This window comes from Moschus berezovskii, chromosome X (assembly GCF_049115385.1).
Source record: "Moschus berezovskii isolate FMDL1 chromosome X, NW_MosBer_1.0, whole genome shotgun sequence".
NCBI classification, from domain to species: Eukaryota; Metazoa; Chordata; class Mammalia; order Artiodactyla; family Moschidae; genus Moschus; species Moschus berezovskii.
Window position 1 is genome coordinate 146,113,098 of NC_142488.1, and position 27,005 is coordinate 146,140,102.

The 27,005-nt window shown below is 62.4% G+C and overlaps 1 protein-coding gene across 2 annotated transcripts; it reads right to left on the minus strand.

Annotated features, from left to right (window-relative positions):
* Positions 1 to 32: 32 nt before the first annotated feature.
* FLNA (filamin A) lies at positions 33 to 25,100 on the minus strand. Of its 2 annotated transcripts, XM_055437984.2 has the most exons (48): positions 24,948 to 25,100; positions 21,589 to 22,076; positions 18,295 to 18,543; positions 18,109 to 18,206; positions 17,839 to 17,986; positions 17,276 to 17,394; positions 17,104 to 17,181; positions 16,848 to 17,010; positions 16,571 to 16,771; positions 15,937 to 16,074; positions 15,728 to 15,851; positions 15,475 to 15,611; positions 15,181 to 15,374; positions 14,980 to 15,093; positions 14,745 to 14,888; positions 13,750 to 13,873; positions 13,506 to 13,666; positions 13,328 to 13,418; positions 13,064 to 13,233; positions 12,688 to 12,805; positions 12,334 to 12,596; positions 11,512 to 12,109; positions 11,251 to 11,424; positions 11,002 to 11,164; positions 10,764 to 10,924; positions 10,505 to 10,675; positions 10,009 to 10,132; positions 9,761 to 9,917; positions 8,988 to 9,177; positions 8,808 to 8,831; positions 6,366 to 6,613; positions 6,163 to 6,258; positions 5,876 to 5,978; positions 5,647 to 5,787; positions 5,413 to 5,541; positions 5,057 to 5,230; positions 4,799 to 4,960; positions 4,502 to 4,705; positions 4,273 to 4,425; positions 4,037 to 4,159; positions 3,650 to 3,916; positions 3,386 to 3,523; positions 3,104 to 3,219; positions 2,444 to 2,576; positions 1,534 to 1,710; positions 1,137 to 1,355; positions 848 to 1,051; positions 33 to 515 (listed from the first exon to the last, which is right to left on the minus strand). In XM_055437984.2, exons 2-48 carry the CDS (start codon positions 21,959 to 21,961, stop codon positions 328 to 330), a joined length of 7,944 nt encoding a protein of 2,647 aa, XP_055293959.2. In that variant the 5' UTR covers positions 21,962 to 22,076; positions 24,948 to 25,100; the 3' UTR covers positions 33 to 327. The 2 variants fall into 2 exon arrangements, with proteins under 2 accessions (XP_055293959.2, XP_055293960.2); XM_055437985.2 differs by lacking the exon at positions 8,808 to 8,831.
* Positions 25,101 to 27,005: the final 1,905 nt, after the last annotated feature.

The window sequence follows — 27,005 nt, forward strand, 5'->3', positions numbered from 1 at the left end:
TCTTTGCCACAAAGCTCAACTTACGCTCAGGAGAACGGAAGCAGAACTTTTATTCCTCTTGGCTAGGGGAGAGAACTAGCGGGCAGGTGTGCATGGCCCCCCCCCCCTCACCCCTTCCAGAACCAAAGAAGACGGGCAGGCTGCCTCTGCTCGCCTCTCTCCTTTGCCCACATGGAGGCAGGTGAGTGCAGCACAAGGCAGGGTCAGGCTGCAGTGACGGGGTGGCCAGGGCTGGCCGGGGCTGGGGAGGGTGCTGCTTGGGTGGCGAGGGGCGGGCGCAGGGGCACTTCTCGTCCTGGGAGCTGCTGGCTGGCAGGTGCACAGCACTCAGGGCACCAGGACGCGGTAGGGGCTGCCCGGGATGTGCTCATCGCCCCATTTGACCACCAGCGTGTACTCCCCCTTGTCCTTGAGCAGGTAGGACACGCTGTAGAGCCTGCTGCCCACGTGTTTCACCAGGATCTCCTCACAGGGCGTCCGGGGCCCGTGCACGCCCACCAGCAGCATGTTGTTGCCTGGGGGTGGGGGCCGGGGCCTCACTGCCAGGCCCCAAGCCCCCTCCCATCAGTGGTGACTGCAGCGACCCCCTTTGTTCCTGCCCTGGGTCCTCCCCTTCCCACCTTGCCTGTCTTGGGGTGACAGCCCTTCTTAAAAACAGCCAGCACCCTGTCCCCCCAGAACAACCAAAGAACCTGTAGTTCCTCCAGGGCTCTGGAGGGCAGAGGAGCTAGCAGGGGGCCCAGAAGGCCCCCAAAGAGGCCTTCCCACCCCCTCTTTTCCAGGCACGGCCTCTCTGCTTTTCTCTCCAGCCTCCCATTTCTAGAAGGGCTGGGGCCCGCACGCCCACCTGCTTTGCTGCAGTCCACTGTGAAGCTGCTCTTCTGGCCCATGTAGGCCTTGCTCAGCCCCACGCCTTTGGCCAGCACCTTGCTGGCATCAGTGGGACCTGGGCCTGGGGCGCTGTGCTGGGGGACAGTGGCAGTCTTGGTCAGGGAGTCCACAAACACAGATGACGTCTCATGGAGGCTGTGGTTGCTGACGAGACGGTGACCTGCAGGGCAGAGTGGTGGCCAGCCAAGAGGTGGCAGGAGTGCCTGACAATGGGGTGGGTAGCAGCCGTCTGGCACCAGGCTCACCTGTGACTCTGGCTTTGAAGGGGCTGCCCGCAATGTGGTAGGGGCCGCCATACTTGATGGAGATGAGGTAGCTGCCAGGTGCCATGGGGGTATAGGTGACGCGGTAGCCCTCAGGGCACTCTTGGCAATCCATCTTCACCTTGGAAGGCCCGTCGATGGTGACTGAGAGGGCACCAGCGCCCGCATTGCTGGTGTTCACGATAAACTCAGCTGGGCTCCCTGGGGGCACAGGAAGGTAGGTAGAGCTGGCCTGGCCCGTTGCCCCACCCTCCACCACCACCCCCACCCCCCAGCAGAGTCTTGTCACCTCTGCATGCCACCTGTTGTCACCGAGAGCTTGAAGGAGGGAACCCTAGTCATTGTGTTCACACACTGGAAGCCGCCCACCCTGACCTACCTGTGATGCCGCCTTCCAAGCCAGCTCCATAAGCAGACACCAAGCCTGGGTCCCCTCCATGCCCAGGCTCCCCAACTCGGATCTTGAAGGGGCTCCCCGGGATGTGGGTGCCGTTGAACTTGACATCAATCAGGTAGATGCCATTCTCCCGTGGGATAAAGCGCACAGCGTACTTATCTGAGGAACAGAGAAGTAAGCGGTGGGCCTGGAGTCCCTCCTGTAAAACTGAGCAAGTGGCATGTGCCCACCAGTGTGAGTCCAGCAGGTCTCGGGGCCCAGTTAGCTTCTTCTGGGGACTGTGCTGGGCACCTTCACCCCATTGCACAGAAATCCTGAAGCCTGAGGGACGAAGCTTTAGAAGCCCAAGCTACTGATAGATGCCCAAGCTAGCTTTAGCTGATGCAGCATTGGGACTGAAATCTTTTGTAAGCAAAACACCTGCGTCAATGCCTCCTTAGAAAGGCTACCCCGAATGCTATATCTGCCACATGCTAACTGGGGCCCAGAGACAGGCAGGAACTTGCTCGAGGTCACACAGCCAGCAAGGGGCAGGACTCATCCGTGGACTAGTCAAATTGACTGAGCAGCTTCTCCCACCCCCAAACCTGTCCATGAGTTCCAGGCCCTGGCAGGCCCCACTGCTAGACTTGGGGTCTCTCTTGTAAGAGACGGCAGGATTGTGCCTGCAGAAGGCTTTGTCCTTTCTAGCAGCATGGCTGCTGAGCCCAGTCCCCAAAGGCTTGGGTCCCAAGTAGGGGGCAGGAGGCCCAGGCCCTGTCTCGGCTGCTTGCAGATTGTGTGCCTTGCTTTACACTCTCAGCCTGTTTCCAGCCAGCAGGGCCAGCCCGGGGAGGCCCACTGCTCCCAGCAGTGCCCGGGTGGATGGCTGGGTGGCCGGGCAGGGCCTCACCTTGGTCGATCTCGGTGACATAGCACTCCTCCAGGGCTCCTGAGGGGCTGTGCACCTTGGCATCGATTGCCCCCTTGGCCCCATTCAGGCTGACTGCAAAAGAGGCTGGCTGGTTGACCTTTAGCCCTGACTCCTGGAAGCACAGCAGATGTGGTTAGGATAGCGAAGGCTGGGGGTGGGGGGAGAGGGGAGGCTGGGCCCCAGAAGCAGGAGGCCCAGGGGGAGGCACTTACCCATCTGGCGTCCAAGTGGGTTTAAAGAGGGAGAGCCAGCACTTCTCAAGGGATCGCAAGCTCCAGGCACACACCCCAAACCCCCAGCCCCACGCACTCCAGGCACACAGCAGGCAGGCGGGAAGTGGGGCAGCCCCCGGCCCGCGAGCAGCACTCAACAGCCCTGGCAGGCGGCTGTCCCTCTTTAAACCTCAGCCCTGGTGCTCAAGGGGCACAGGCTTCTGTTCAAAGCCTTTAGACCTGAGACACGAGAAAAACTCCACGCAGCCGGCAGGGGTGCGTCCTGCCGACCCAGGCGTGGGCTGTTCCCGGCCAGAGCAGAAGCAGCCCGGCACCCCGAGCCGGGCTGGCCGGGTCCCTGGACACAGGGGCTCTGGTCTGGCCGGGCACAGGAGCCCCAGGCGGGCGGTTTCTCTCGGTGCCTCACCTGAAGACTAGAAACAGTAAGGCGGCGGGCGTCACCAGACGGAGAAGCCACAGGCACCACGAAAGGGCTATCAGGGATGTGCTCCTCGTTGAACTTGACTGACACCTCATAGTCACCTGGACAGGGAGCGAGAACAAGACGGCCATGCATGCCTTCCCCCGACAGCCCAAGAGGCCCTGGGGCCTCCAGGTGTGTAGGGGGAGAAGGTGGGGCTGTCTTTGTAGACCCGGACGGGCACCCACCCCCAGGGGCAGCCTGCTGGCCCCAGCCAGACTGCAGTACCTGGCTCCTGGACCACGTAAGCCACGCCACAGGAGCCATCCTTGCGGTCCTCAAAGGAGATCTCGGCCTTGCTGGGGCCCTCGACAGCAATGGCCAGGCCCCCTGCGCCGGCTTCCCGGGTCCAAATGCTGAACTCGGCTGCAGGAAAGCAGAGTGTGTCCTCATGGAGGGCTGTGCCCTGCTGGCAGGAACTGCTGGAGACTTCCTCCCTCCCACTGCAACCCCAGCCGGGAGCAGCCAGAACCCTGAAGGAAGCAGGCCTACCTGGCACTCCGGCTTCAGCCCTTTCCAGGCCAGGGCCCCCAGCACGGACCTTGTGGGCTCCCCCTTCCCCCAGGGGCCCCACGGTGAACTGGAAAGGACTCCCAGGCACGTGCTGGCCCTTGTACTTGACGCTGACTGTGTGCATGCCCATCTCAGCGGGCACAAAGCGGATGCAGTAGGTATGGTTCTCCCCTTCCACAATCTCGGCCTCGTGGCTCTTGCCTGATGGGCTAGTCACCTGGGCTGTCATGTCCTGGATGCTAATTTCTGCAGGTGGGGGAACAGCCAGGTGAGCAGGAGACCCAGGCCACGCCTCTCCGTCCGGGGGCCCCCCAGGGTTGGTGCTTAAGCCTCCCTGGGAACCGCCTGGGCCGTCACGGCTCCCACCTGGGATCTTGAGGCTGAGGTCACAGTGACTGCCAACATTAGCCACCGATGGGGCCCGTCGCCTGCGCGTGATGCTCTCTTTCACACGCCCCTCGCCTGTCACCTTCACGGAGAAGGGGCTGCCTGCAGGAAGGCACAACCCACACCCCGGACAGGTTACCCTCTGCTGGGGGCCCCCAGGATGTGGCACGGAGGGTCACCCAGCAGTGGGGGAGACACACGGGTGCTGTACCCACCAGGCACGTGCTGGTCAGCAAACTTAATATTGATGATATAGTTGCCAGGCTCCGTGGGGCAGTAGGTGACCCTGCATGTGCCATCCTCCAGGTCCTCTGTGTTGATGTCTACTTTGCTGGGACCCTCGATGGACAGGCTGAGCCCCCCATAGCCTGTGGGCGAGACATCCCTGAGCCAGGGGGCCAAGTATGGCAGTCCGACCCCAGCTCCCAGGTCCCTACCGCCTACCTGCATCGCGTGTATCAATGATAAACTCTGCTGGCTCAAAGGTGTGGCCTTCGTGGAGGCCCTGGCCCGAGACCCGCACGCGGCTGGCATCCCCAATCTCTGATTGGCTGATCACCACCGGAATGGGGCTGCTTGCCACGTGCTGCCCATTCTTCTTCACGTGCACCAGGTGTTCCCCTGTCTCCTTGGGCACGAATGAGATCCCTGGGCACAGGGCGGGGCTGTCAACCAGGGAAAGATATGCAACCCCCCCCCGCTTCCCTCCCTCCTGGAAGGCCCTGCTGCCCAGCCTCTTACCCACGTGGCCGTTGCGCAGCCGCTTCAGCAGACAGGGTTCTTCCCGGCCCGAGGGGGGCACCACTGTGGCAGTCAGCAGGCTGAGGTCCGTCTCGGAGATGTTGATGGGGATGTCAGCAGCAGAGCCCACCTTCAGGTGGGACATGCGCATGGAGTCGTCACCTGGCAGGGGTCAGTCACTGTGTGTCCAGGCACAGAGAGGGAGACTGCCCCCGCTGCCAGATGCCTCCTTTGTCACCGCTCCGGGCCATCCCCTACCTGTGACCCTGGCAGTGAAGGGGCTGCCCGGGATGTGCTGTTCGTTGTACTTGACCAGGATGCTGTAGTCACCAGGTAACACGGGCAGGTAGGAGACACTGCACGTCCCGTCCTGGTTGTCGGTGCAGCTGATCTCTGCTTTGGAGGGGCCCTCAATGGCCAGGGACAAGCCCCCTGGATAGAGTTGTGAGTGAGGGTAGGAACTGTGCCCGGGGACACTACCAACCAGGCAAGCAGAGGCTGGGGGTGAGGTGGGGAGGAGCCCTGTTTGGGGAGCATCTCCCGTGTCTAGCCCCGCCACCGGATGACGGCATCCGACCCCACACAAGCAGGTCAGGATGAGAGCTGCTGCTCACCCTCGCCCGCATCCTTGGTGTTGACAGTGAAGACCGCAGGCTTATTCACCACCCCGTGGGTGAGGCCCGGCCCATAGGCTGTGACGTGGCCACAGTTGACATAATCCACGTAGAACTGTAGGGGGCTTCCTGCAGCAGGAAGAGGGCCCACATGGATGGGGGCCTCCCGTCATCCCCAAGTCTGCCCCCCAGTCCACCCCCCGGGAGGTGGTCTGGCATGCTTAGCAGACGCACCTGGGATGTGCATGTTGTCATAGCGGATGTCCATCTCATGCAGGCCGGCTTCACTGGGGGCGTAGCGCACAGTCACGGTGCCATCCTTGTTGTCGGTGATGGCGGGCTGTGCCACCTTGCCTGAGGGCATCCGCACCTCCCCTGCAGGGCAGCGGGGGCCTGGGTCAGGGCAGCCCATAGGCACCCTCCAGCCTCTGTGGCTCCCTAGCCCCTTCCCAGCCGTACTCACCAGTGACCTCGCCCTTCTTGATAGTGAAGGGGATGACAAGGTCGAAGGGCCTCAGGCTGCTCACATCCAGCCCGTTGACCCCCACCAGGGGCCTTTCTGGGGCCTGCAGGGGGGCGGAGACACAGAAGGCCTGAGTGAGGAGCTGGAGGGAAAGGGAGTCCCGAGTGGCAGGCTCCGGGGTCCCTCCTCACAGATGGCGGAACAGGGCCTCACAGGACACCCAGCCGGCCCATCCCCAAATGTCCCCGAGGGTGGGGCGAGCCAGGAGGTGGCAGGGCAAGCCATACCCAGGTCTGCTGGCCCCCCTGGGCATAGGTATATGGTGGCGCCAGCTGCTGAGGCCGTAATGGGGGCTGTGCTGTGGGCTGATCTCCAGCCAGAGCCTGCAGAGCAAGGCACAGAGCTCGAGGCTGACCACACCTGTGAGCCCCGAGTGGGCAGCGAGCCAGGTCCCCACCCAGACCCCCCTCCAGCCCTGGTCCCTCCTGACCGTCACTTGGAAGGGACTGTTGGGCACGTGTTCACCACCGAAGCGGACACAGATGACGTATTTGCCAGGCTGGGGAGCTGTGTAGAAGATGTCAAAGGTGCCATCCTCATTCTCGACCACGTCCACATCCACCTCGGAGCCGTCGGGGGTGCACACGGTACAGGTGACCTTGCCTTTGCCTGCCGCCTTGGTGTCCACGGTGATCACGGTCTCCTCCCCGATCTGGATGGTGGGGCCAATGCCAGCACCTGGTGGGGCAGGGCGGGTCCCCGAAGGGGGGGCCGGTGCATGAGCTCAGTGCTCAGGCCGCGGCCGTCCACATGTCAGCCGCCCGGGCCTCTTACTGCCAACCACCAAGCACAGCCAGGCCTCCCGGCCCCCAAGCTGGGATGGTGAGTGATTTCTCAGAAGGCAGGAAAGGTTTCCCTGAACCACCTCAAGCCCGGGAGTCCTGTCTCGGGGGGTATCCCCATCACGTGGGAAAAGTCCAATGGGTGGCACCCAGGAGTCTGAGAAGAGGGGCTTGGAAAGCCCCAAGGCCACTGCCGGGGCCTAAGCATTTGCTACCATCTCCCCTGCCAACTTGGTCTCAGCCGGTGGTGCCCTGGACCATGCTGACTGACAGCCGAGCCCCGGGCTGTCTTCACCCCTGTGGCCATGCCCTGGCCCCCAGTGCTGTGTGCAGACGCGGTGAGGCAGAGTCCTGCTGCAGCGTGGGGCATGTGACGCTTGTTTCCCGCCCCTGGGGCCTGAAGGTGCAATTGGAGTTTCCTGACAACTGAGAAGGCTCGCTCTACCAGAGGCTTGCAGAGAAAGGGCAGCCGGGCACAGCCTGGTGCAGGCAGGTAGCCAGGAGCAGGGAAGCAGGGATGCAGCGGGGTTAGCACCCAGGCAGCGCAGCGCACCAGTTGGGGGGGGCAGCACCCAGGGAGCAGGGGGGCAGGGGGCCCAAGCCAGAGCCACGCTGCAAGGCGGTGAGAGCAGAGGGGAGAGACAGTGACGTTATGATCTGGGCTCAGCCATGGAGGCCTGGCAGTGAGTGCTTTCTGGAGCCCAGCCCCGGCCAGGGAAGCAGCTGGCAACACCAAACCCACCCCGTGGCTGAGTTCAAGGGTGTCCCCAGCCGGCCACTTGACCAGCCCCTGAGCTGTCCTGTCTACAAAGGGCACCCACTTTGCGGGGCTCCAGAACGCTACGCCTTGACCTCCACTGCCCACCCTGCCCTGGGAGGCCTCACCTCACACACAGCCACACCTGCTCTCCCTGGCTCGGAACCTGGACCCACCATCTAACGAGCGGCCTGGGCCCAAACTTCAGTTGGCCCCAACTGCCCGCGCTCCCTGCCCAGCACCCAGGTCTTCAGCTGGTCTGGGCTGCTCCATCCTTGAAGCCCCCACCCCCACATTTTGGTTCTCCCCTCACACCACACCCACCCACCAGCAGCCTAGCCCAAGCCAGCCCTGCAACTGATACCGAAGTGACTTCAGTTTCCCAACTGGGCACTTTGCCTCCGCCAGCACATGGTGGCCAAGGTAAACCAAGACCGCTCTCTCAGCCCCAGTCTCGACCTTGCCCCTGGTCCCCAAGATCCTACCCCTTGACCCAGGCACACAGGCCTGTCATCTCAGACCCTGAGGCCCCCTGAACAGAGTCATCAAACCCCTGCCGCCCTCTCTCTAGCTTTCTCCAGGGCCGCCTCGGCCAAGGTCCAGGCCACCAGCCTCCAGAGGCTCCCATGTGCTTGTGGCCTCTTGCTGGCATTCCTGGCTGGGGCGGGCCTCCCCTCCCAGGTCTGGTTGGGGACCATCTGAATAACGTCACTGCTGGGAGGGGCGGGGAGGGAAGGAGGCGGAAAGAGGGTGGGCCACCGAGTGCACTTTGGCACTCTGAGGCTGGGCCGGGCCCTGCCATGCTGGCCGCCCAAGCAGTTGATGCTGGTGCTACGGCACTACCAGCTAGCCCCACCCACTCATGCACCAGCACCTCCCCCAACCCGGGACGCGGAGGCCCCTGGGAGATGGGGACAGGGGTCTGTGGATCCGGCCTGGGCCAGGGACTCCCGCTGCTTGGGGGAGACCCTGGACTCAGAAGGAGGAAGTAAAAAGAGACCGGGCCTGCTGCCCGCCCCCAGGACTGCCCCGGGGCGCCAAGATCCCCAGACCCCAGAGCCCCCAGGGGGGTGCCTCTCGGGATGCACCTCGCCCCAAAGCTCACAGCTGCAACCCGAGTTCTCAGGTGGAAAAACCGAGGCCCAGAGAGGGGGAGGGCCAGAGCACTCATGCCCAGCTCCGGAGGCCTCCCGGGGCCCTAACCCTCCAGTTCCTCCCCTCTGTCCCTGCCAAGAGCTGCAGCTGGAACTGTCCTGGGAATCAGCCGGAAGAGGAAAGGAAGCTGCCCTCTGGGCAGAAGGGGCATTGGGAGTGGCCCCAGCAAGCAGCTTACCTAGCCCGTGACCTCCGATTGACACTGAGGTGAGAGGGCAGAGAGCAAGGAGAAAGGTCAGGTGAGTCACTCAAGGGGGCGGCCCCCACTCCCACACGCCGCCCCAAGCAGCGAGCCCTTGCACACAGGCACACCCAAGCCCCGTGCTGAGCGCCGTGGCTGCTGGCGCGCTGGGCTCACCTGTGACAGTGCACTTGCTGGCATCCCCCGTGGGCACGGCGCGGACACGGTATGGGGAGAAGGGGATCTCGTCACCACCATACTTGATGAGGATCGTGTAGCGGCCTGTCACGTCTGGCACGTAGGCCACTGTGTACGTGCCGTCGTGGTTGTCTTGGATGTGTGTCTTCTTAGGCTTGCCCTCCGGGTCCTGCGTAGCAGAGTACAGGGAAGAATAGTTGGTCCAAGCTCACCCTGGCCCGGGATTCCCTTAGGCCCTCTCAGAGGACCAAGCGTCAAGCACTGCTGCTGCAGGGTCAGCCACCATGGCCCAAAACGGCTGCCTGCATCCAGCACTGTCCTTTATTTCCCCATGGGCAAGGTCCAGAATGGAAGCCCCCGATGACAGGCACGGCCAGGAAACTTGGCACCCATCTTGCTTCAGCCCCAGTCCTCTACTCCAGGGCCAGCCCCAGCAGTAGGATGAGCTCCTCTGAAAGATCCCAGAGTCCCAACCTTATACCTGGCCCCGGAGAATGTTACAGGCAGAAAAGTTGAGGCACTAAAGGCTTTGGTGACATCAGAAGTGAGCAAGTATGTGTGTGTGGGAAGCCTGGGTCTGTGACCACCATCCTAGAGGCAGGGGCCCGGCTCCCAGGGGAGACCAGAGACCCCAGACTGGCTCATCTGCCCCAGGCTGTGAACCTCAGGCCCGGGTCCCTCCCCTCCTCACCTGCCATAGACCCAGAGCTGCAAAACAGCAGGGCCAGGTGGCCCCCACATGGCCCACTCACCGTGATCTGGACAGCCAACAGGCCCTCCCCAGCGTCCTTGGCATCAATGGTGAACTCCACAGGCAGGCTGGCAGGCACACCCGTAGTGTTGAGCCCTGGGCCACTGGCCTTGACCTTGCTGGCATCGTGTGTAGGCAGCACCTTAACCTTGAAGGGGCTGTTGGGCCAGGATGTTGTGGATGGTTAGGATGGCTCTTGGTGCCCAGGTCAGGGCTCCCTCCCCTAAGACAGAGGGTCCTGCCCCTTACCTGCGGGGTACCTCTTCGTCTCCATACAGCACTGAGATGCTGTAGGGCCCCTCGCGGCTGGGCACATAGTTCACAGTCTGGGTGCCATCGGCATTGTCCACCACGTCCACCGGCTCCACTAGGCCTGACCCCAGTCCCAGAGACAGAGCCTCAGCTGTTACTCTGGGTTCCTAGGCCCACTACACTAGAAAGCCGGATCTGAGCCATGTATACTCAGCCTCGACCCCAGGCCTAGCCCTGCCCATCCCCAGGAACAGCCCTGAGCCTCTGAGACACTAATCTGGGTACCACCTGGGCCCTTGCCCTCTCTCCTTCCCACATCTGCTCAGTGATCTATGTCCTTTTGGTCCCCTTCACCAGGTCACTGGCTCTGGTGTCACCTGAGGCTCCTCCGTCAACTCCCTGCCCACCTGCGTTCCAGCTAAGGTGCACAAGAGCCCCTCCCTCAGGGGACCAGGCCCTCCTGACCTGACCCCCACACTCCAGGCACACTCACCTTTGGGCCCCTGCACTTTGACCTGCAGTGGGGCCACGCCAGCCTTGCTCGTGTCCACCTGGAAGGACTGAGGGAGGTTGGCACGGACCATGCCTGGGCTCAGGCCAGGCCCAGAGCATTTGACCTTAGACGCGTCTGTTACATCGTGCACAGGGACCTTGAAAGGACTGCCTGTGGGGGCCAAGAGGTGGCATTTCTGAGACAGGCTGGAGGGCAGGCAGGTGGCCCCAGCTGGGTCCCAGCTGACCCGATTCCTCACCTGGCACTTGGTGGCCGCCATAAGTGACGTTAAGGCTGTAGGTGCCGGCCTCATAGGGGACGTACTCAACCGAGCAGCTGCCATCCTTGTTGTCCATGCAGGACATCTTGGCCTCAGAGGGACCCTCGACAGCCAAGCCCAGGCCCCCTGTGCCAGCTCCCCTAGTCCAAACAGAGAGCTCGTTATCTCCCGACTTCTAACACCCACTGCAGCCCCTGCTTCTAGGGCTCTCGCCCACCTGGTCTCCACAGTGAACTTGTTGGGCTTGTTGGTGGTGCCGCTTTGGATGCCCGGCCCATGGACGCGCACTCGGGAGGGGTCGCAGCCTTCAGTCACTGGCACCTGGAAGGGGCTGCTGGGCACAGGACTGCCGTCGTAGGTCACGTCCACAGAGTGGAGTCCTGCAGGAGGGCGGGCTGGCTTAGAAGGGGCCCACACTGCCCTGCCCCCTCACCCCCCGCAGTCCCTCCAGCACCCCGACACACACCCTCTTCATACGGCGTGTACTCCACTTTGTACATGCCATCGCCGCAGTCCTGCACGTAGGTCTCAGTCAGGTTGCCCGAGGGGTTGGCCACGCGAGCCTTGACGTGGGGCCCTCCAGTCTGCGTCAGAGCCCGGGCGTCCACACTGAACTCAGTGGTGGCTTCTCGGAAGACACCTGCCGGGGGGGAGGCGTGAAGAGGAAGACAGGGGCTCCAGGGGCCCCAGTTCCCCTGCTCTCACGTCCCACGGCAGAGCCTCGCACCTTGACCCTCGATCCCGGGCCCATAGCACTGGATGCCCGAGGTGTCCACCGCGGGCTCCACCTGCAGCTTGCTGGGGAAGTTGGGCACGGGCTGGCCGCCATACTTGATGGTGACAGTGTAGGCCCCAGGGCACAGGGGGATGTAGGTGATGGTGTGTGTGCCGTCACCGTGGTCCTGGATGTGCACCTCAGCCGGCAGCCCCGCCTCGGAGCAGATCTCAATGGTCAGCTCCGCGCTGCCCGCGCTTGAGCAGTCCACGTGGAACTGGCCGGCCTCCCCAGCCGTGGCCCGCTCCAGCCCAGGGCCCGAGCACTTGACCTTGGACGGGTCGAAGCAGGGAACAATGTGGGCCTTGAATGGGGAGCCGGGGATGTGGGTATCAGCAAAGAGGATGTTGATGTTGTAGTCCCCGGGCTCGGTGGGCACATAGGACACAGAGCACGTGCCATCCCCGTTGTCCAGGCACTCGAGCTGAGCTTCACAGGGGCCTTCGACCGTCAGGCCCAGGCCGCCCGTGCCGGCGCCCTTTGTGTCGATGGTGAACCGGGCAGGAGACCCCGCACTGCCCCCCTGCAGCCCTGGCCCGAAGGCTTTCACCTGGAGGAGGAGGGGCAGGTCAGGAGCCCAAGCTGCACCAGCTCTCTGACCCTTGACCCTCAGACCCCAGCCTGACTCCATCTGTCTCTCTTCTCGTTCCGGCTTCCCTCCCCTACCAGGCGGGTACAGGCCCGAGCAAGGTCCTCGCTCAGAAAGACCAAGAGGAGAAGGGGTAAGGGTGAGTCCAAAGCAGACATGGGCTGTGGCCCTGGCACTCCCCTTACCTTGCTAGGCTTGGTGGGGGGCACGGCTTCCAGGGAAAAGGGGCTACCAGGCACAGGTACGCCGTCATAGGTCACCTCAACCTCGTAGGGCCCCTCCTCACGGGGCACAAAGCGCACCACGCTATTGTCAACTCCGAGGCCTGGCTCCACCTTGCAGGGAACTGCTGCCCCCGAGGGGCCCACGATCTTCGACAGCACTTTGCCCTGGCCACCGGCGCCTTTGGACTTGACCGTGAACTCCTGGTCTTTGCCAACGTCCACCTCTATTGAAGCGATGGGGGGAAGACAGGACTGTGAGGCCGCTCAGGCAGCCCGGGCATTGCCAGTGGCCGTCCCAGGGCCCCAGCAACTTACTTTCTCCCAGGCCAGACACCTTGATCTTGCTGAGGTCCAGGCTTGGAGACACCCCCACTGAGAAGGGGCTTTTGGGAATAGCATCACCTCCATAAGTGACATTGATGCCCACTGGGCCCTGGGAGGGGTACAGAAGACAGGGTCAAGGGTCATGGCTGAGCTCCCCTGGCACGTGCCTTCACAACTCAGGCATGGGGGTTGGGTGGTCAGAGACACTGCACCCCCCAATTGCTGTGCCCACCCCGTCACAGGTGAGAAATCAGAGTGGGCACAAAGTCTCTTGGAGCCAGCCACCCAGCCCACCACGCGAAGGGGCCCACAGGCTCAGCAGGTGTACAGACGGGTATGGCCACAGGGGGTCAAGAGAGCTGGCTACCTGCTGCACAGGCGTGTACTTGACGGTATAGGTGTTGTCATGATGGTCAATGACGTCCACATCACGCACTGCATCCCCCTTGGCCAGCCCCGAGAACTGGACATCCAGCTTGCCTTTGCCGGCGGCCTTGGCGTTGACCGTGAAGTGGGTGGGTTTGCCAAGCTCGACCCCTGAGGAGACACAGCAACCCTCTAGGGGCTCCTGCACGTGCACACACATACCCTGTTCGGGGCCCCGACCTCCCCATGGGGTCCCCATCCTCACCAGTGCGACTGAGGCCGGGACCCTCCGCCTTAACCTTGCTGGCATCATGGGAGGGCTCCACCTTGACCCGGATGGGGCTGGTGGGCGTAGCCTGCAAGGGGTGGGAGGAGAAGGGCTGAGAGGTGAGCAGCACCCCAACACCCAGCCATCTTTGGGGGCCGGGAGCAGCAGCACCCACCTGGTCAGCAAAGAGCACCATGATGGTGTAGCTGCCAGCCCCACGGGGGGTGTACTTGACTGTGAAGGTGTCATTGTCGTTGCGGATGATGTCAAAGTCGATGTCGGCCTCGGCAGGACCCACCACGCCCGGGGCACACTTGATGCCAATGCTGACGTCACCTGCAGTGGAAGAGGGCATGGAGCTGGGGACCTCAAGAGGATGCCACGCCCACTAGCCACCCACTCCCGAGGCAGGGCCTTACCCTGGCCAGCCTCCGTGCAGTCCACAGTGAAGTAGGTGGGCTCGTGAGCCTTGAGTCCTGTCTTGGCCACTCCTGGGCCGTACACCTTGACCTTGTTTGGGTGGCTGCCAGCGCCCACGTTCACCTGCAGGGCACAGGGGCAAGTGCAGGGTCACAACCAGCCCAGAGGACAGGCGGGGGCTTTCTGACTCACCGCCGGCGGGCACGCAGAGTGGCACCACCACCCTTGGAAATCATTTGGTGGTCCCTCAAACACAAGCAGACTTCCCTGGTGGCTCAGATGGTAAAGTGTCTGCCTACAATATTGGAGACCCAGGATTGACCCCTGGGTCGGGAAGATCTCCCGGAGAAGGAAATGGCAACCCACTCCAGTATTATTGCCTGGAAAATCCCATGGACGGAGGAGCCTGGTGGGCTACAGTTCGTGGGGTTGCAAAGCGTTTGACATGACTGAACGACTTTCCTTTCCTTTTCCAAACACAAGCAACCATATGATGCTGCAATTCCATTTTTTGGTATCTATCCACCCAGAGACATGAGATCACTCGTCCCCTCCAACACCCATACTGGAACATTCATAGCATAGCTCCTGACAGCCAAAAGGTGAAAAAACTCCCAAATGTCCATCAACAAATGACTGGAAACAGAAAACGTGGTCTATCCACACAATGGTGCAGCCATCGAGAGGCAAGAAGCAATGACTCACAGTATACAGGCCACAGGGGATATGAGTCCATCCCCACCCAGCCAGAAAGCAGAGAGAGGAGAGGCTGCTTAGGCCAGGGCAGGGGGCCTTTGGAGGGTTGCTGACTTTCTTTAGGGGGTGGTGAAAATTGCCTCATCTTCCATTGTGGTGATGGCTGCACAACTCGGAACTCACCCAAAATTACCAAGTTGGATACTGGAAAGGGGTCGGCTGTATGGTGTGCGAGTTTCATCAAACAGAGCTGTATCAAATGAAGCAGGGGCCCCAGGGAACCGGGCTAAAGGCTCACCCGGAAGGGGCTGTTGGGGATGCTGACGCCTCCCCAGGATACCATGGCCGTGTGCTTCACTGGCTTCCGGGGCACGTAGGAGCAGCTGTAAGTGCCGTTACCATTGTCCTTGACCGTTGCCTCCACTGGGCAGCCCTCATTGTCCTACAAAGTGGGTGGGAGCAAGAGGCCTCCTGGTCAGTGCCCAGGTCTGGGCTCCTGCCCAGCCCGCTCCCGGTGCGGGGGAGCACCTCACCTGGATTTGGACCTTGAGAGGAGCCTTCCCGCCGTGCTTGGCATCCACTGTGAACTCTGCCGGCTTGTTCACGGCCACGCCAGTCTTCTCCAATCCAGGCCCACGTGCCTTCACCTGATGGGAGGCCACCCAGTTCTCAGGGCAAAGAGTGCTGGCCCCCTCAGCCCCCCCCCCGGCCCCGCCAAGTGGCACACACTCTACCCTGTCTGGATGGAAATCCTGGGGCGCATCGCGGATGTCGGCCATGAAGGGGCTGAGACGGATGTCCTCACTGTTGCACAGCACATGCACTGCGTACTCACCAGCCTCCTGTGGCCAGTAGCGCACATCGCAGGAGCCATCGCCCTTGTCGTCACATTCGATCTTGGCCTGCGATGGGCCCTCTACCGAGAAGCCTGACAACAGCAGCCAGCTCATGAGGGCCCTGGGGCCCTGGGAGGGTGGCCCTCACCAGCCTCTGCCCCCGGGGTACCCCCATCACAGCCACCTACTCACCCAGGGTGCCCACGTCGTCGCCGATGGCCTCCACAACAAAGTCTGCAGACTTGCCAACAACGCCGCCCTCCAGCCCGGGGCCCCAAGCCCGCACCTTCTGATTGCCGCACTCAGTGCCCACTTTCACCTCGAAGGGACTGCAAGGAAAGAGCCACCCAGGGGAGTGCCGGAGGGCCCATCCTGGAGGTGGGCTGGCCCGAGCCCCGCAGGGGAGGAGGCATGCCACCTCTAAAGCACTCATCCAGGGCCTCACCTGCGCCCAATATTTTGGCCACCCCACGTGATCGTGACAGTGTATGTGCCGGGGACCATGGGGTAATACTCGAAGCCATAGATACCATCACCCAGGTCCTTCTGCTTCACACGCTCTTCGCCCTCTGTCAGAGACAAGGGGAGGCCTCAGACCTGCTCAGCAGTGGCCAGGGGCTGGCATCGCCCTACCCCAGCCACAGGCCAACTTACTGGGGCCCTTCACGGTGACCTTCAGCTCTCCGCTGCCCGCCCCCTTTGTGTACACTTTGAAGTCAGCCGTCTCCTTCACTCGCACACCCTTGGGCTGGAGACCCCGGCCGACGGCACGGCAGGCACCTGGGTTACAAGCTGTGAGCAGAGGACTGGTTGAGCTGCTGGGAGCTAGTGCGGGACGACCCCCTCCCTTGTCTCCCACCAGACTGGGCCGGTGGGCCGCCCGGGATGGTGAAGGCCATGTAAGAAAGAACCGGAAGGGACCATGACCCAAGGATCTGGGGCCCAGGCCCGGACGTGGCAGGCCTCCTCCCCTGTGCTCCATCCACACCAGCTCCCCACCGCAGCCCTCCAACCCCTGACCCCCGAGGAAGACAGATCCAAGTACCGTTGACCCTGTGGGCAGAGCAGAGAGCAGCAGGTTTCTAGACAGCTGGAGCGAGCTCTTCTGAAGGTGAAAGCGTGGAGAGAGAGAGGGAGAAGGCGAGAGGAGGAGGAGGAGGCCCCAACAGTGGAAGCACAGATGTCCCTGGAGCCAGGGCGGGGCTGCAGCAGCACCTGCCCGGCTGCCCCCCTCCAAGACCACCCGGCTGGAGCTGTGCCCCGCGGAAGGCAGCTGGGGCTGGCCTACCTTGGCCCACAGTGACTGTGTAGGGGCTGCGAGGGATGGGCACCCCAGCGAAAGTGACGTGCACCGTGTGGACGCCCTCCACACTGGGCTGGTAGCTGCAGCGATATGTGCTGTCGCCCCGGGCCTCCAGCTGAGGCTCCACGGTACCCTTCTGGCCTGCCGGGTCCTGGATCACCACCTCCACCTCGCCTGTGCCCGCACCTGCTGGGAAGCAGCGGCTCAGCTTCCAGCCTCTCGTCCTCCCACGGGCCAGCCGGCCTCAGCACCCTCCACTCACCCGCCGTGAAGATCTCAAAGTAGGTGGTCTTGTTGGCGATGTTGCCGCTGGGCTCCAGGCCAGGGCCCTGGGCAGTCACTTTGCTGGCGTCTCCCTGGGACTTGTCCACGTACACTTCAAAGGGGCTCTTGGCAATGTGCTGGCCGGCAAAGAGCACAGTGACCTGTTCCCAGGAGGGGCAGGCCGTGAGGCCAGGTTTGGGTTCCCCCCTGGCCACAGCTTTTGTTCCCAGCCTCCCCTCAGGCTGAGGGCTCACCTTGTGAGTCCCCGTCACCTCGGGGACATACCAGACAGAGAAGGTACGATTCTTGTCATTATTGGCGGTCACCTTGGCCTAGTGTGAGAAGGAGCCCGTGAGTCTTCATTCGGAGCAGCCCCTGGCACACGGAGGCCTGGCAATCCCAGGCCCTATCTGCGGGCCGCCTTACCTCCTCCTGGTGCCCAGCCGGGTCCTCCACGTACACCAACACCTCTCCCTGCCCAGCGCTTCTGGTCTCCACAGTGAACTCTGCCCTCTTCTTCACCATGTTGCCCGTGGGCTCAATGCCTGCCCAGGGAGGGTGAGGAAGCCACAGGTTGGCTGTCATGACCACCCCCTCACCTGCAAGGGCTCAGCACCCCTCCCTATTCCCTTCTGAACTGGTGCTCTTGTGGGACAGGCCTGGGCCTGTTTCCTAGAATGCTCGCTTGAGCGTGCCGGGGCTCGGGCTCCCGTCAGATACCCTGGCTGGGTCTCAAGTTCACTTACAGCAAAGTGGATGGGTCCTTACTGCCTAAACACACTCTGCCTTGGGTGGGTGTGATGTGGGGAATGTCCAGCCAGTGGCTGCTTTTGATCAGCCCTGACCTACTCCTGTCTGACTTGTGGAAGGCAGTCGATAACCTGGCGGCCATGTGATGGAAGACTCCCAAAGAGCTGACATTTCCCAGAGGATGTGGCCCAACAGGGAGAAGGTGACCTCGCAGGAGCACTCCTGCCTGGCTCCCTCACCTGGCCCATAGGCTCGGGCTTTCTTCGGGTTGAGTTTGGGCCGCAGGGGAGCCCCCGGTTTCAGCTTAGCCTTGGGGAACTGAGACAGGTACGTCATGACGGAGTGCTCATCCACGTTGGGGTCCACGATTTCCTCGGGGGTGATCACCTTCACGGACAGAGGGAGGAGCCAGTGGGCCTCCAAGCCTGGGGCTCCTGGGACACGCCACCTCTCCCCACGGGGACCTCAGCCCCCACGCAGACCCCGCTGGCCAGGGGAGAGGAGCATACCTGAGGGATGCCCAGCCAGTCGTCAGCTTGTTGCATGGCTTCCCGTGCATTGTTCACGGGCTTGCTGGCATCCCAGGAATCCCAGTCAGGGCACAGGCCTGCAGATGGAGGAAAGTCGTCAGTCTAGGAACCACGGGACCTCGCCGCAGGCCATCCCCTTCACCCCCAACACCCGACACCCCTCACCTGGGGCACAGCTGTCGACCAGGGCGCCCAGGGCTCTGCCACTCTGCCAGTCACGGCTGAAGTTGGTGATGGGCAGCTGTGGCAGCTTGTTCTGGATCCAGCCCAGCAGCCTCTGCTTGGGGGTCTGCTTCTTGGCCTCCTCATCCTCCTCCTCATCCCACATGGGCATGGAGATGGAGTAGTGCAGGATCAGGGTCCAGATGAGGCCCAGGATCAACTTGAGGTTCCCATCCACGATGGCCTTGCTGTCTGCAAGGGCAACGAGTGGCAGTGCTGGGTGGGCATGACCGACCTTGAGGGGGCCCTGAGAACAGGCACAGACGCATGCGCACACACAGCTTTGGGGGGGCGGAAGTGCACACACGGGACGGCAGGCCACTCCCAGGCGCTGGCAAGTGTGGCAGACAGTGGGCCCGAGGGAGGAGGAGGCCTCTGTGGGGCAGGGTGGGGTGCGGATGCCTGTGGGAGCATCGAGGAGGTTCAGGGGTAAAACCCTCCCAGATGCACAGTGCCAATACAGCACAATCAGGGGGGCTGCCAGAAGTCCCGGGCCATGGGGCCCCAAGGACAGACAGGTGACAGACCCAGGCTGCAGACGGGGCCTCGATCCACAAAGATGGTTCCAGAGAGAGAGAGTGGGTGAGTGCTTTGCAGCCACCCAGGCCCCTCTCCAGAGGTCTCCAGGGAAGGGGCAGGGGGAACAGCTGGACCCCGGGGCCTTGATGCCAGGGCCCCTGGGCGGGCGCTGAGGAAGAGGAAGGCAAGCAGGGGTTGCGTTGGGAAATATGACTGCTGGCCCAGGGTGGGGGCATGAATGGCTGAGGCTGGGGAAGTTGGGCAAGGACCCTTTGGGTGGAGGGTGTGAACCCCCGCCTACCCCCACTTCCTTCGTGCTCACCCCTCCCCTGACAGAGCCAAGCTGGGGGTTGGACAGTCAGCCTGGTGCAGGGGAGGGGCTGGGCGCCCCAAGGAACCAGCAGTCTGGCCCTGACTCACTGGGGCCCAAAAGGGATGCCCTGCCAGCCGGGATGCCGAGCAGAACACATTCCAGGGGCCCCCTCACCCAGACCGATGGGGGCGGGTATTGGGCCTGCCAGCCTGGGTTGGGCGCCCAGGGCCCCTTGCTTGGCGGGGGGTTGTGGGTGGGGTCCCAGAGTCCTGCTGTCTCAGCAGCGGCTCAGCCACTGCCCGCCCTCCTCACCACTTAATAGGCCGCTGGGCTGCAGGCGGGTGGCCACCAAGCTCACCACAGGGGAAGTGGTTAGGGCAGGCACCCTGCACCCCATCACCATGGTAACCCCTCAGGGCCCCACCCAAGGCCCTCCTGGGTGTCAGTCTCAAGCGCTTGGGGACTGTGGCTTAGGGCTGGGCCTGAGAATGCAGGAGTGCCGCTTATCTTTGGAATACCTCCTGACGGGTTCCACTCACCCCCTCCCTAATAATCAGGAGAAAATGCTTGTCCAGTGAATCAACTGGGGGGTGGGGACCACGCAGCCTCTGAACCCAGCGGGCTGCACCTCGAAGACCAGCTCAATACCACTCAGACCAGAGTGGCCTCCCAGTTCTCAACAGAGAGCTCGTCCCAGTCCTACACCACTGCTTCGCACTATCGCCAAGCGGCAGGAGAGGGAGTCTCAGGCTAGGGATGACTGGAAGGCTCGGAGAAGACCAAGTACACTGGAGCACTTGCGCTTTCCCACCAGGTTCCCATCCCCAGAACCCTGAGCCTGGCACCAGAGACCTCTGGAGGCCTGAGGTCCACCCGGACCCACGAGGGGACACACAAGGCCAAGCTCATTGGTCCTCCCAGGGCTAGGCCCTCCCCCTGGTCCATAGGAGGTTGGCCCAGGCCGTCCCCATCCAACTCACAAAAGAGGGAGGGAAGGACCGGCTAAGAGTTGAGAGACTGACTGGATGGATGGCCCCGCCCCATCCCACCCCCTTTCCCCAGCCCCGGGGCCAGCCTGCCCCCTCCTTCCCCTAATCACTGCTGCTTTCCAACATTTTTTTGCCTTATATGGCAAAGCTCTGGGAACTAGGCCTGCTCCAGCCAGCTCACAAGAGGAGAAGAAGGGCGGGGTGGGGGGGAGGAGGAGACCCCCCCCAGACAACTGGGGTGTGGCTCGCCTCCCCACATCCGGTTGCCCCCCCCACCCAAGGCTCAAAGATGACTCAGCTTGGCTAAACTGAGTATGGGACTGGGGGGTGGGCCTCGGCCTGGACTTGCATTCCAGAAAAAGAGGTGGGGCCCTTGAGATCTGCCCAGAGTGGTTGGGGGCACCTGAGTCTTGGTCCCTCACTTTCTCAGGCTCAGCGTGGACCCGGCCAGGGCTGCAGGGGCCGCTGGAAGGCCTCTTTGAATGCTGAAGAAAATAAAGCTGGTGCCCCTTCGCTCCCTGTCTCACATCGCTGCTCCCTCCCACAAAGTCAACAGTTCTGGTGCCGGTCCCTGTGTGGCTCCCATCTCGAGAGGTGCCTGGGAATGATGCGGTAGGCCTGGTCAGTGCCAGCCTCACCAGCCCAGTGACACGGACACTGGGCTGGCAGTGAGCCCAGCACATGTTGGAGTACCTCCCAGCGAACTCCTGTATTCTAGATGCAGAAAAGCAAGTGGAAGCAAGAGTTTGGACCGCGATCAACAGTAATCGGGTGTCTAAGCGACTGACTACAGGCCAGCTCCCTCCACTGGCCAGCACCCAAACCTATCTCAGGTGCTGCTTGGTTAGCTGTGGTCCTCTCTGGGCCCCAAGTTCCCAAAAGTAGATCTAAACTTGGAGCAATTTTCAGTTGAGGGGTCCTAGACAATGGGACCCACAAGCTCCAAGTCTCTGTTTAGGAACCACAACGGTGTCCGGAGGTCAAAGAGCCATCTCCCAACTGCTATAGGAGGTGGAGAGTCCTGGCCTCCCCCTCGTTAGAGATGGGGCGCTGGGCGCACGGCCAGACCTTGGCCAGTGCCCGCCGCACAGCCTTCCCACTACCCCCCACCCCGCCCCGGCTCTCTCCCACCGCGGGCGCAGCGGCAGGGGCGCGGCCTATGGAGGATGTGAGCTCAGCCTGGGCGTGGGCCAGCCGGGGACTGGCGGGCGGGGGCGCGTAGCGGTCCGCACGCACCGCTGGGTTGCGAGCCTTTGTTCTCAAGGCCCGCACGCAGCTGGGCGGCCCCGAGGGGCCCCGGGGCAGCGCCGCAGCTTAAGGGGATGTCTCCGAGGGGTCGGCTCGGGAAAGAGGGGAGGACGCGCGGAAACCCCCGCCCTCGCCCCGCCAGCGCCACCGGGCGGCCCGCGCCCTCACCGATGGACACAAGCTTGATGCTCTCGCGGTCCAGGAACTCGAGCGCCACCGACACGTTCTCGAGCTGCATCTGCCGGAAGGTGGGCCTCTGGTTGTGCTTGCGGTGCATCTTCTTCTGGCTGAGCACCTCAAGCAGCGCAATAAGCCGCAGCCCGTCGCTCAGGTCCGTCTGCAGGTTGGCGATGCGCTTGCTCACGCACTTGAGGTGCTCGTTGCACCAGCGCGTGAACGTGTTCTGCTGGATCTTCTTCCACGGCGCATCCTCCGCCAGGTCCTTCTCAGTGGCCGGCATCTCAGCGTCTCGCGTGTCGGCGCCGATGCCCAGAGCCGCGCCCGCAGCGCTCTGGCCAGCCCGGGAGTGGGAGCTACTCATTTTGAGGCGCGAGGAGCCGATGGGCGGTGCTGCAGCTTAGACGAGGGGACGGCCCTTTAATTAAAGTCGCAGGCACCTCAGCGAGCGCAGGGCGAGGCAGACAGCTGAGGTTGTGCTGCGGAGAGAGAGCGAGCCCTTTAAATGCTGACGGAGGCGGGGCCGCGGCGGGGCTGGGCCGCGGGTGGGGCTTCGGGTCCGCACCCGCCCCGCCCCGCCCCGCCCCACCCGTTGGAATGCCCCCCTGAGTCCCCCCGCCTCGGGGCTTTGACCCGACCCCCTGGCACCGGGAAGGGTCCTTGAGCCCCGGAGCGAGCGAGGCTGCGAGGAAATGCTGAGGTCTCCCTCCCGCGCTGTAGGAAACGCTGCAGCGATGAAAGGCTGAGCAACGTCTAGAGCGGGGGACCTCTTGGCCTGCAGCAGGCACACCATACAAGGGACTTTCCTTCCTCGAGGCCTTTGCGGGGGGTGGCTCGCCCTCCCTGAGTCACGTGGACTCCACTCGGTCCCCTCCGCCCCCTCTCCCCCGATCTCCGGCGCTCGGGGGTCCCTGGCCGCGCCCCAGCCGTCCGCCTCGCCGGCAGCCAAAGGAAAGGGCCGGATCCGAAGAGGCGAGCCCTTGAAGAGCGCAAGTCCGGACTAAGCGCTGCTGCCCTCGCTGGGCGCGCGCGCGCCACGCCAGGAGAGCCTGTAGCCACCCGAACCTAAGCCGCCCCCCAGACCCCCAGACCCCCTGCCCCAGCACGCCGTTCCACTCTGCGGGACCCTGGCCTGCGCCCGCCGGTCCCCACCACCTCCCTCCCTCCCCGCTGCACCCCGGAGGAAATGGGGCACTGGGCCAGGAGGCCACCGGCGCTCCAGGAGCCAGCAGCCTTGGAAGGGGCCCGGGCATGCCAATGGGCACTGGCACGGGGCGCCCTGTGATGCGATGCATGCAGAGATAGCGGGTGCCTGCCTCACCCACCGGCAGTCCACCCTCCGTGGCTGGGATGGCCCCTGAGCCTAACCCAGGAGGCGGCCAGAGGGACCTGCCCGGGGCTTCCGATAATGTGCTCTGAGCACCTGGGTCTCAGTGGGCTTCAGGGTCGTGGGAGCGCAGAGGGGGCCTCCCGGACAGGGGGCCAGGGGACTGAAGAGGGCAAACCATGGAAGGCAGCCGGGGCCTGCCATGAGGACTGAGCACTGGGGACCTATTCGCTCAAAATACATTTTCTTGTAGATAACTGGAGACTATGGGGGGGTCACTGTGGGGATACTAAGACCAGCAAAGGCACAGAGGCAAGAAGCCTGTCAGGGACAGTCACTGCCACCCTCTTCATTCGGGAGAAGCCAGCATACCGGTGGCTTCGTCCCCAGAGTGGACTCACTTCCCTCGGTCCTGTGTACTTCCCCTCTGCAGGATGTTCCCTTCTTCACATCTTTTTTTTTTTTTCCAGAAAGGCATGTCTCTGTCCCTCCTGCTTGGTACTTAGATTGAGCTGCCGACTAGCAGTACCTAAGTTCTCTGCTAAAGACCAGTGGGAAAAGAGCCCCTAGGTCAGCATGCCCAAATAAGGCCGACTCTCACAGTCCTGGGGACTGTGTCACCCACAGTAGGGCTGCAGTTAGCGCCTGGCCTCCAGCATGCTCTCTTTGGGGCTGCCCGGCACTCCACACTGGTTTTTGCTCACCAGTGACATTTTTCAGTCTAAAGGCCTAACCACTTTAGACACACCTGTGCAAAACTCCACACCACGGTGTCTGGGGACTGGGATGGAGGTGGGAGGGACAGCGGTAGAGGGGGACCCGTGCAGACTCCTCCCTAGCAGGCCCCATCCAAGCAGAGATGAGAGCCATCCTTCTGATCCCCCTTGCCCCCCTGAAGAGCCAGTCCCCCAAGGAGAGAATCACACTGAGAATTCATTGTCACTCGACAAGTGCCATCCAGTTGGGTTATCTGTGTTCATTTCTTAATCTTCAGAGAGCAGGGAAACTGAGTCAGCGTCAGTAACCAGCAGCCAACTCCAGCAGAAAGGGGAACAGAAGCCCTGGCTTCCAGCCTTAGGTTTCTTCCCTATTTGGTGGGGGGGGTGATGAGAGATGGGGCTGTAACGAGTTCTTGTCCCCAGGGGACATAGTATCACCACCAGGTGGCGCCCCATCCCAAAGCCCCCAGATCGGGTAGTCCCTGGAAGCAGAAATCCAGCTCTTTCATATTTTCCCTTATTTGGAGTCGATTTCTTGGATGTTGTTAGATACACCCCGCCTCCCACCCCCACTCCTGCCCTCAGACCCCAATCCAGGCCCTCCCACGGCTGGTGAAAGAGAGGCAAAGGGTGGCAGGAGAGGCTGCCCAAGCCCAGGTGTGGCAGGCAGGCTGACAACGATCCAGTGCTGAGTTCCCACCCTGACTGCGCTGCTAGGAGCCCGTGCGGATGGGTCTCCCAGCGGCGGTCACCTACTCCTCTTGGCCCAGGAATCTGGAGGGAGGTGGGGCTGGCCTTCACATCCTGCCTAGCAGTGAACATCCAGCTCAGAGCCAACCTGGGACAGAGCCCAGCCTCGAATCTGGCCTGGCCAACCCCGTGTGCCCTCGCCCCAGTGGAGCGCAGCAGCCCGGAAGCCAGCCCCGCACCCCTACCCAACGCAGCCACTGCCCAGAGCACTGATGTCAGGGAAGAACCGACGGTCGACCTCCCTCCTGGGGGCATACTGGCTGCAAAGTGTCTTTCCAGGTGGCCTCTCGCCTGACCCCACACAACGTCCTGCTCTCAGAGCCCTGCCTTCCCGGACACAGTCACCTGCCCGCCCCCCGCCCCGGTTCACCCTCCCGGGCGCCCCCGTGGCTGTTGGGCTCTCACACTGCGGGGCCAGACCCGGATTCCCCAGGAAACCAGGGAAGGCGGCTGCACCACCACACCCCGGCTTGCAGCTGGCCCCGGGCATCACCCACCAACTCCACGGGCTGCCCGCCGCCCACTCCGCTCGGTGCCCGCCGCGGACGCCTCACCTGCTCTCCCTGTGGCCGGCCGGCGGCCGCGGGGTGGCGCCTGGCCGGTCTTCGAGCCCGCGCCGGGCGCCTCGGGGCTCCGCTGGCGTCCGCTGCGCGCCCGGCGCCTCCACGCGAATGGGCCGCTGCCGCCCGCCTTCTTGTTGGCCGCACCCCCGCCCCGCGCCCGGCCCGACCCGGCCCGGCGAAAAAGCCTTAATTGGTAAAAATCACCCAGGAGCGCGGTGGCGGGGGTGTTGTTCGGGGGGGGGCGCCCCGCGGGGGCGCGCCGTGAGCTCAGGCGTCCGGGCAGCCAGCGACGCCCCCCCCACCCCCGATGAGATGAGCTCACCCTATGCCGACAGGGAGGGGCGGCCCGGAGGGTCTGCAGAGCCCACGTCTCAGCCCAGCAGCAAAGGCCACCTCCTCCAGGGAGCTGCCCAGTCTTGCGCCGCCCACCCCCCATAACCCCAAGCATGGGGCTGGTCGGGCAAGTTGGATTCTACCTTGGAGGGGGAAGTGCAACACGTCAGCAGGTATGCACTGAGCAACTGCCACCTGAAAGTCTGCACGGGGACAGGGACCCGAGCCCCAAGACGAGCCAACCAATGTCCCAGGCTGGCACGGGTTTGGCCCCTGCCCAGTGCCAGGCCTGGCCTGGAAGCAAGCAACAGAAATGGACTTAATTCTCAGCAGCACGGTTAGCTGCAGACTTGAGGCCTGGGCATGGACGGTGGGGTGCAGCTGAGGAGCCAAGTGTCTGGGAACTGGGTGAGCACAACCAAACTCTGACACTGTCAGGCTCCCTCTTCCTCTTCTGCGTGCCCATTTCCTGGTATTAACAGCTTCGTATTCAGCTCAAATGTCACTTCCTCAGGGAAAGCCACACAAAGCAGTGTCTTCTCGCTGTGCCCACAACCCTCATGAAGAACTGCATCTTACATCCTGAGCCAATACTTTCAGGCACACACACAGATCGACACAAATGGCTGAAATAAACGTTCCACTAAGTGAGACTGTCCCTTACCACCTGAAAAGCAATCTGATCTTTCTTCTTTTATTCTACTTCATTAAAGAAGAAAAAGCAAAGAAGGGAGGGAGGGAGGCAAAAAGGGAGAAGCAGGAAGGAACAGCGGGGAGGAAGGGATAAGTGCACTCTCACCTGCTAAGTGGTTTGATATCTACAGCTGCACACTAACAGGAAGGCACTGATTGCCCTCCAGGCCTCCGCTGCCTTTGTTGGCAATGACCTCTCCACCTTGACCCCAGGTGAGACCGCCTAGCAGTGGCCTCTGCCTCTGTTTCTCCCCGCCCCATCCAGTGGGATCCACCCTTCCACCCCTCACGGCAGTGGGTTATCCTCCCTTGATATATGAGCAGCCTGAGTTTAGGTCCACGAGGTAGCTCATGGCCAAGGCTATCCTTCAAGGCATTGCAATGGGAATCAGTGGTGCAATAGCTGGGGTAGCAGAAAGGAAGTGATGGCTTCATGGTTGGATCTCAGGACACCCCCACCTCCATTTTAATCCTCTCTTTAACTCTCTCTCTCCCCTCCCTCCACATCCCTGAGACACATGCAACTCAGGATCTCTACTTTTCCAGGTCTGGGGGGAATGAAGGTTTATACAGCACCAGCTCTTCCCTGGTAAAAGATTTTAACAAAGGTTTTTGCTCCTTATGTTGATGGAGAAGAAAATGGCAATCCACTCCAGTATTCTTGCCTGGAAAATACCATGGACAGAGGAGTCTGGCGGGCTACAGTCCATGGCGTCGCAAGAGTCAGACACAACTTAGCGACTAAACCACCACCTTGTGTTGAAGGTTCCACAAAAGCACTAGAAGCAGCTCCATTCCTGCTGCCATGCCGACTGTCCCAAGGCAGATTGATGTAACTAGGACTGGAACACAAGGTGTCATCTGAGAGGCTTTTGGTGGGCTAAGTATTCCCTGCTATGTATTGATTGTGACAACCTTCCACACAGTCATTTTCATGCTAGTCACCATCTTACAACTTTTGTCACCATCTAAGCCATGTTTTACAGTTAGCAAAAACAAGACCAGGAGCTGACTGTGACTCAG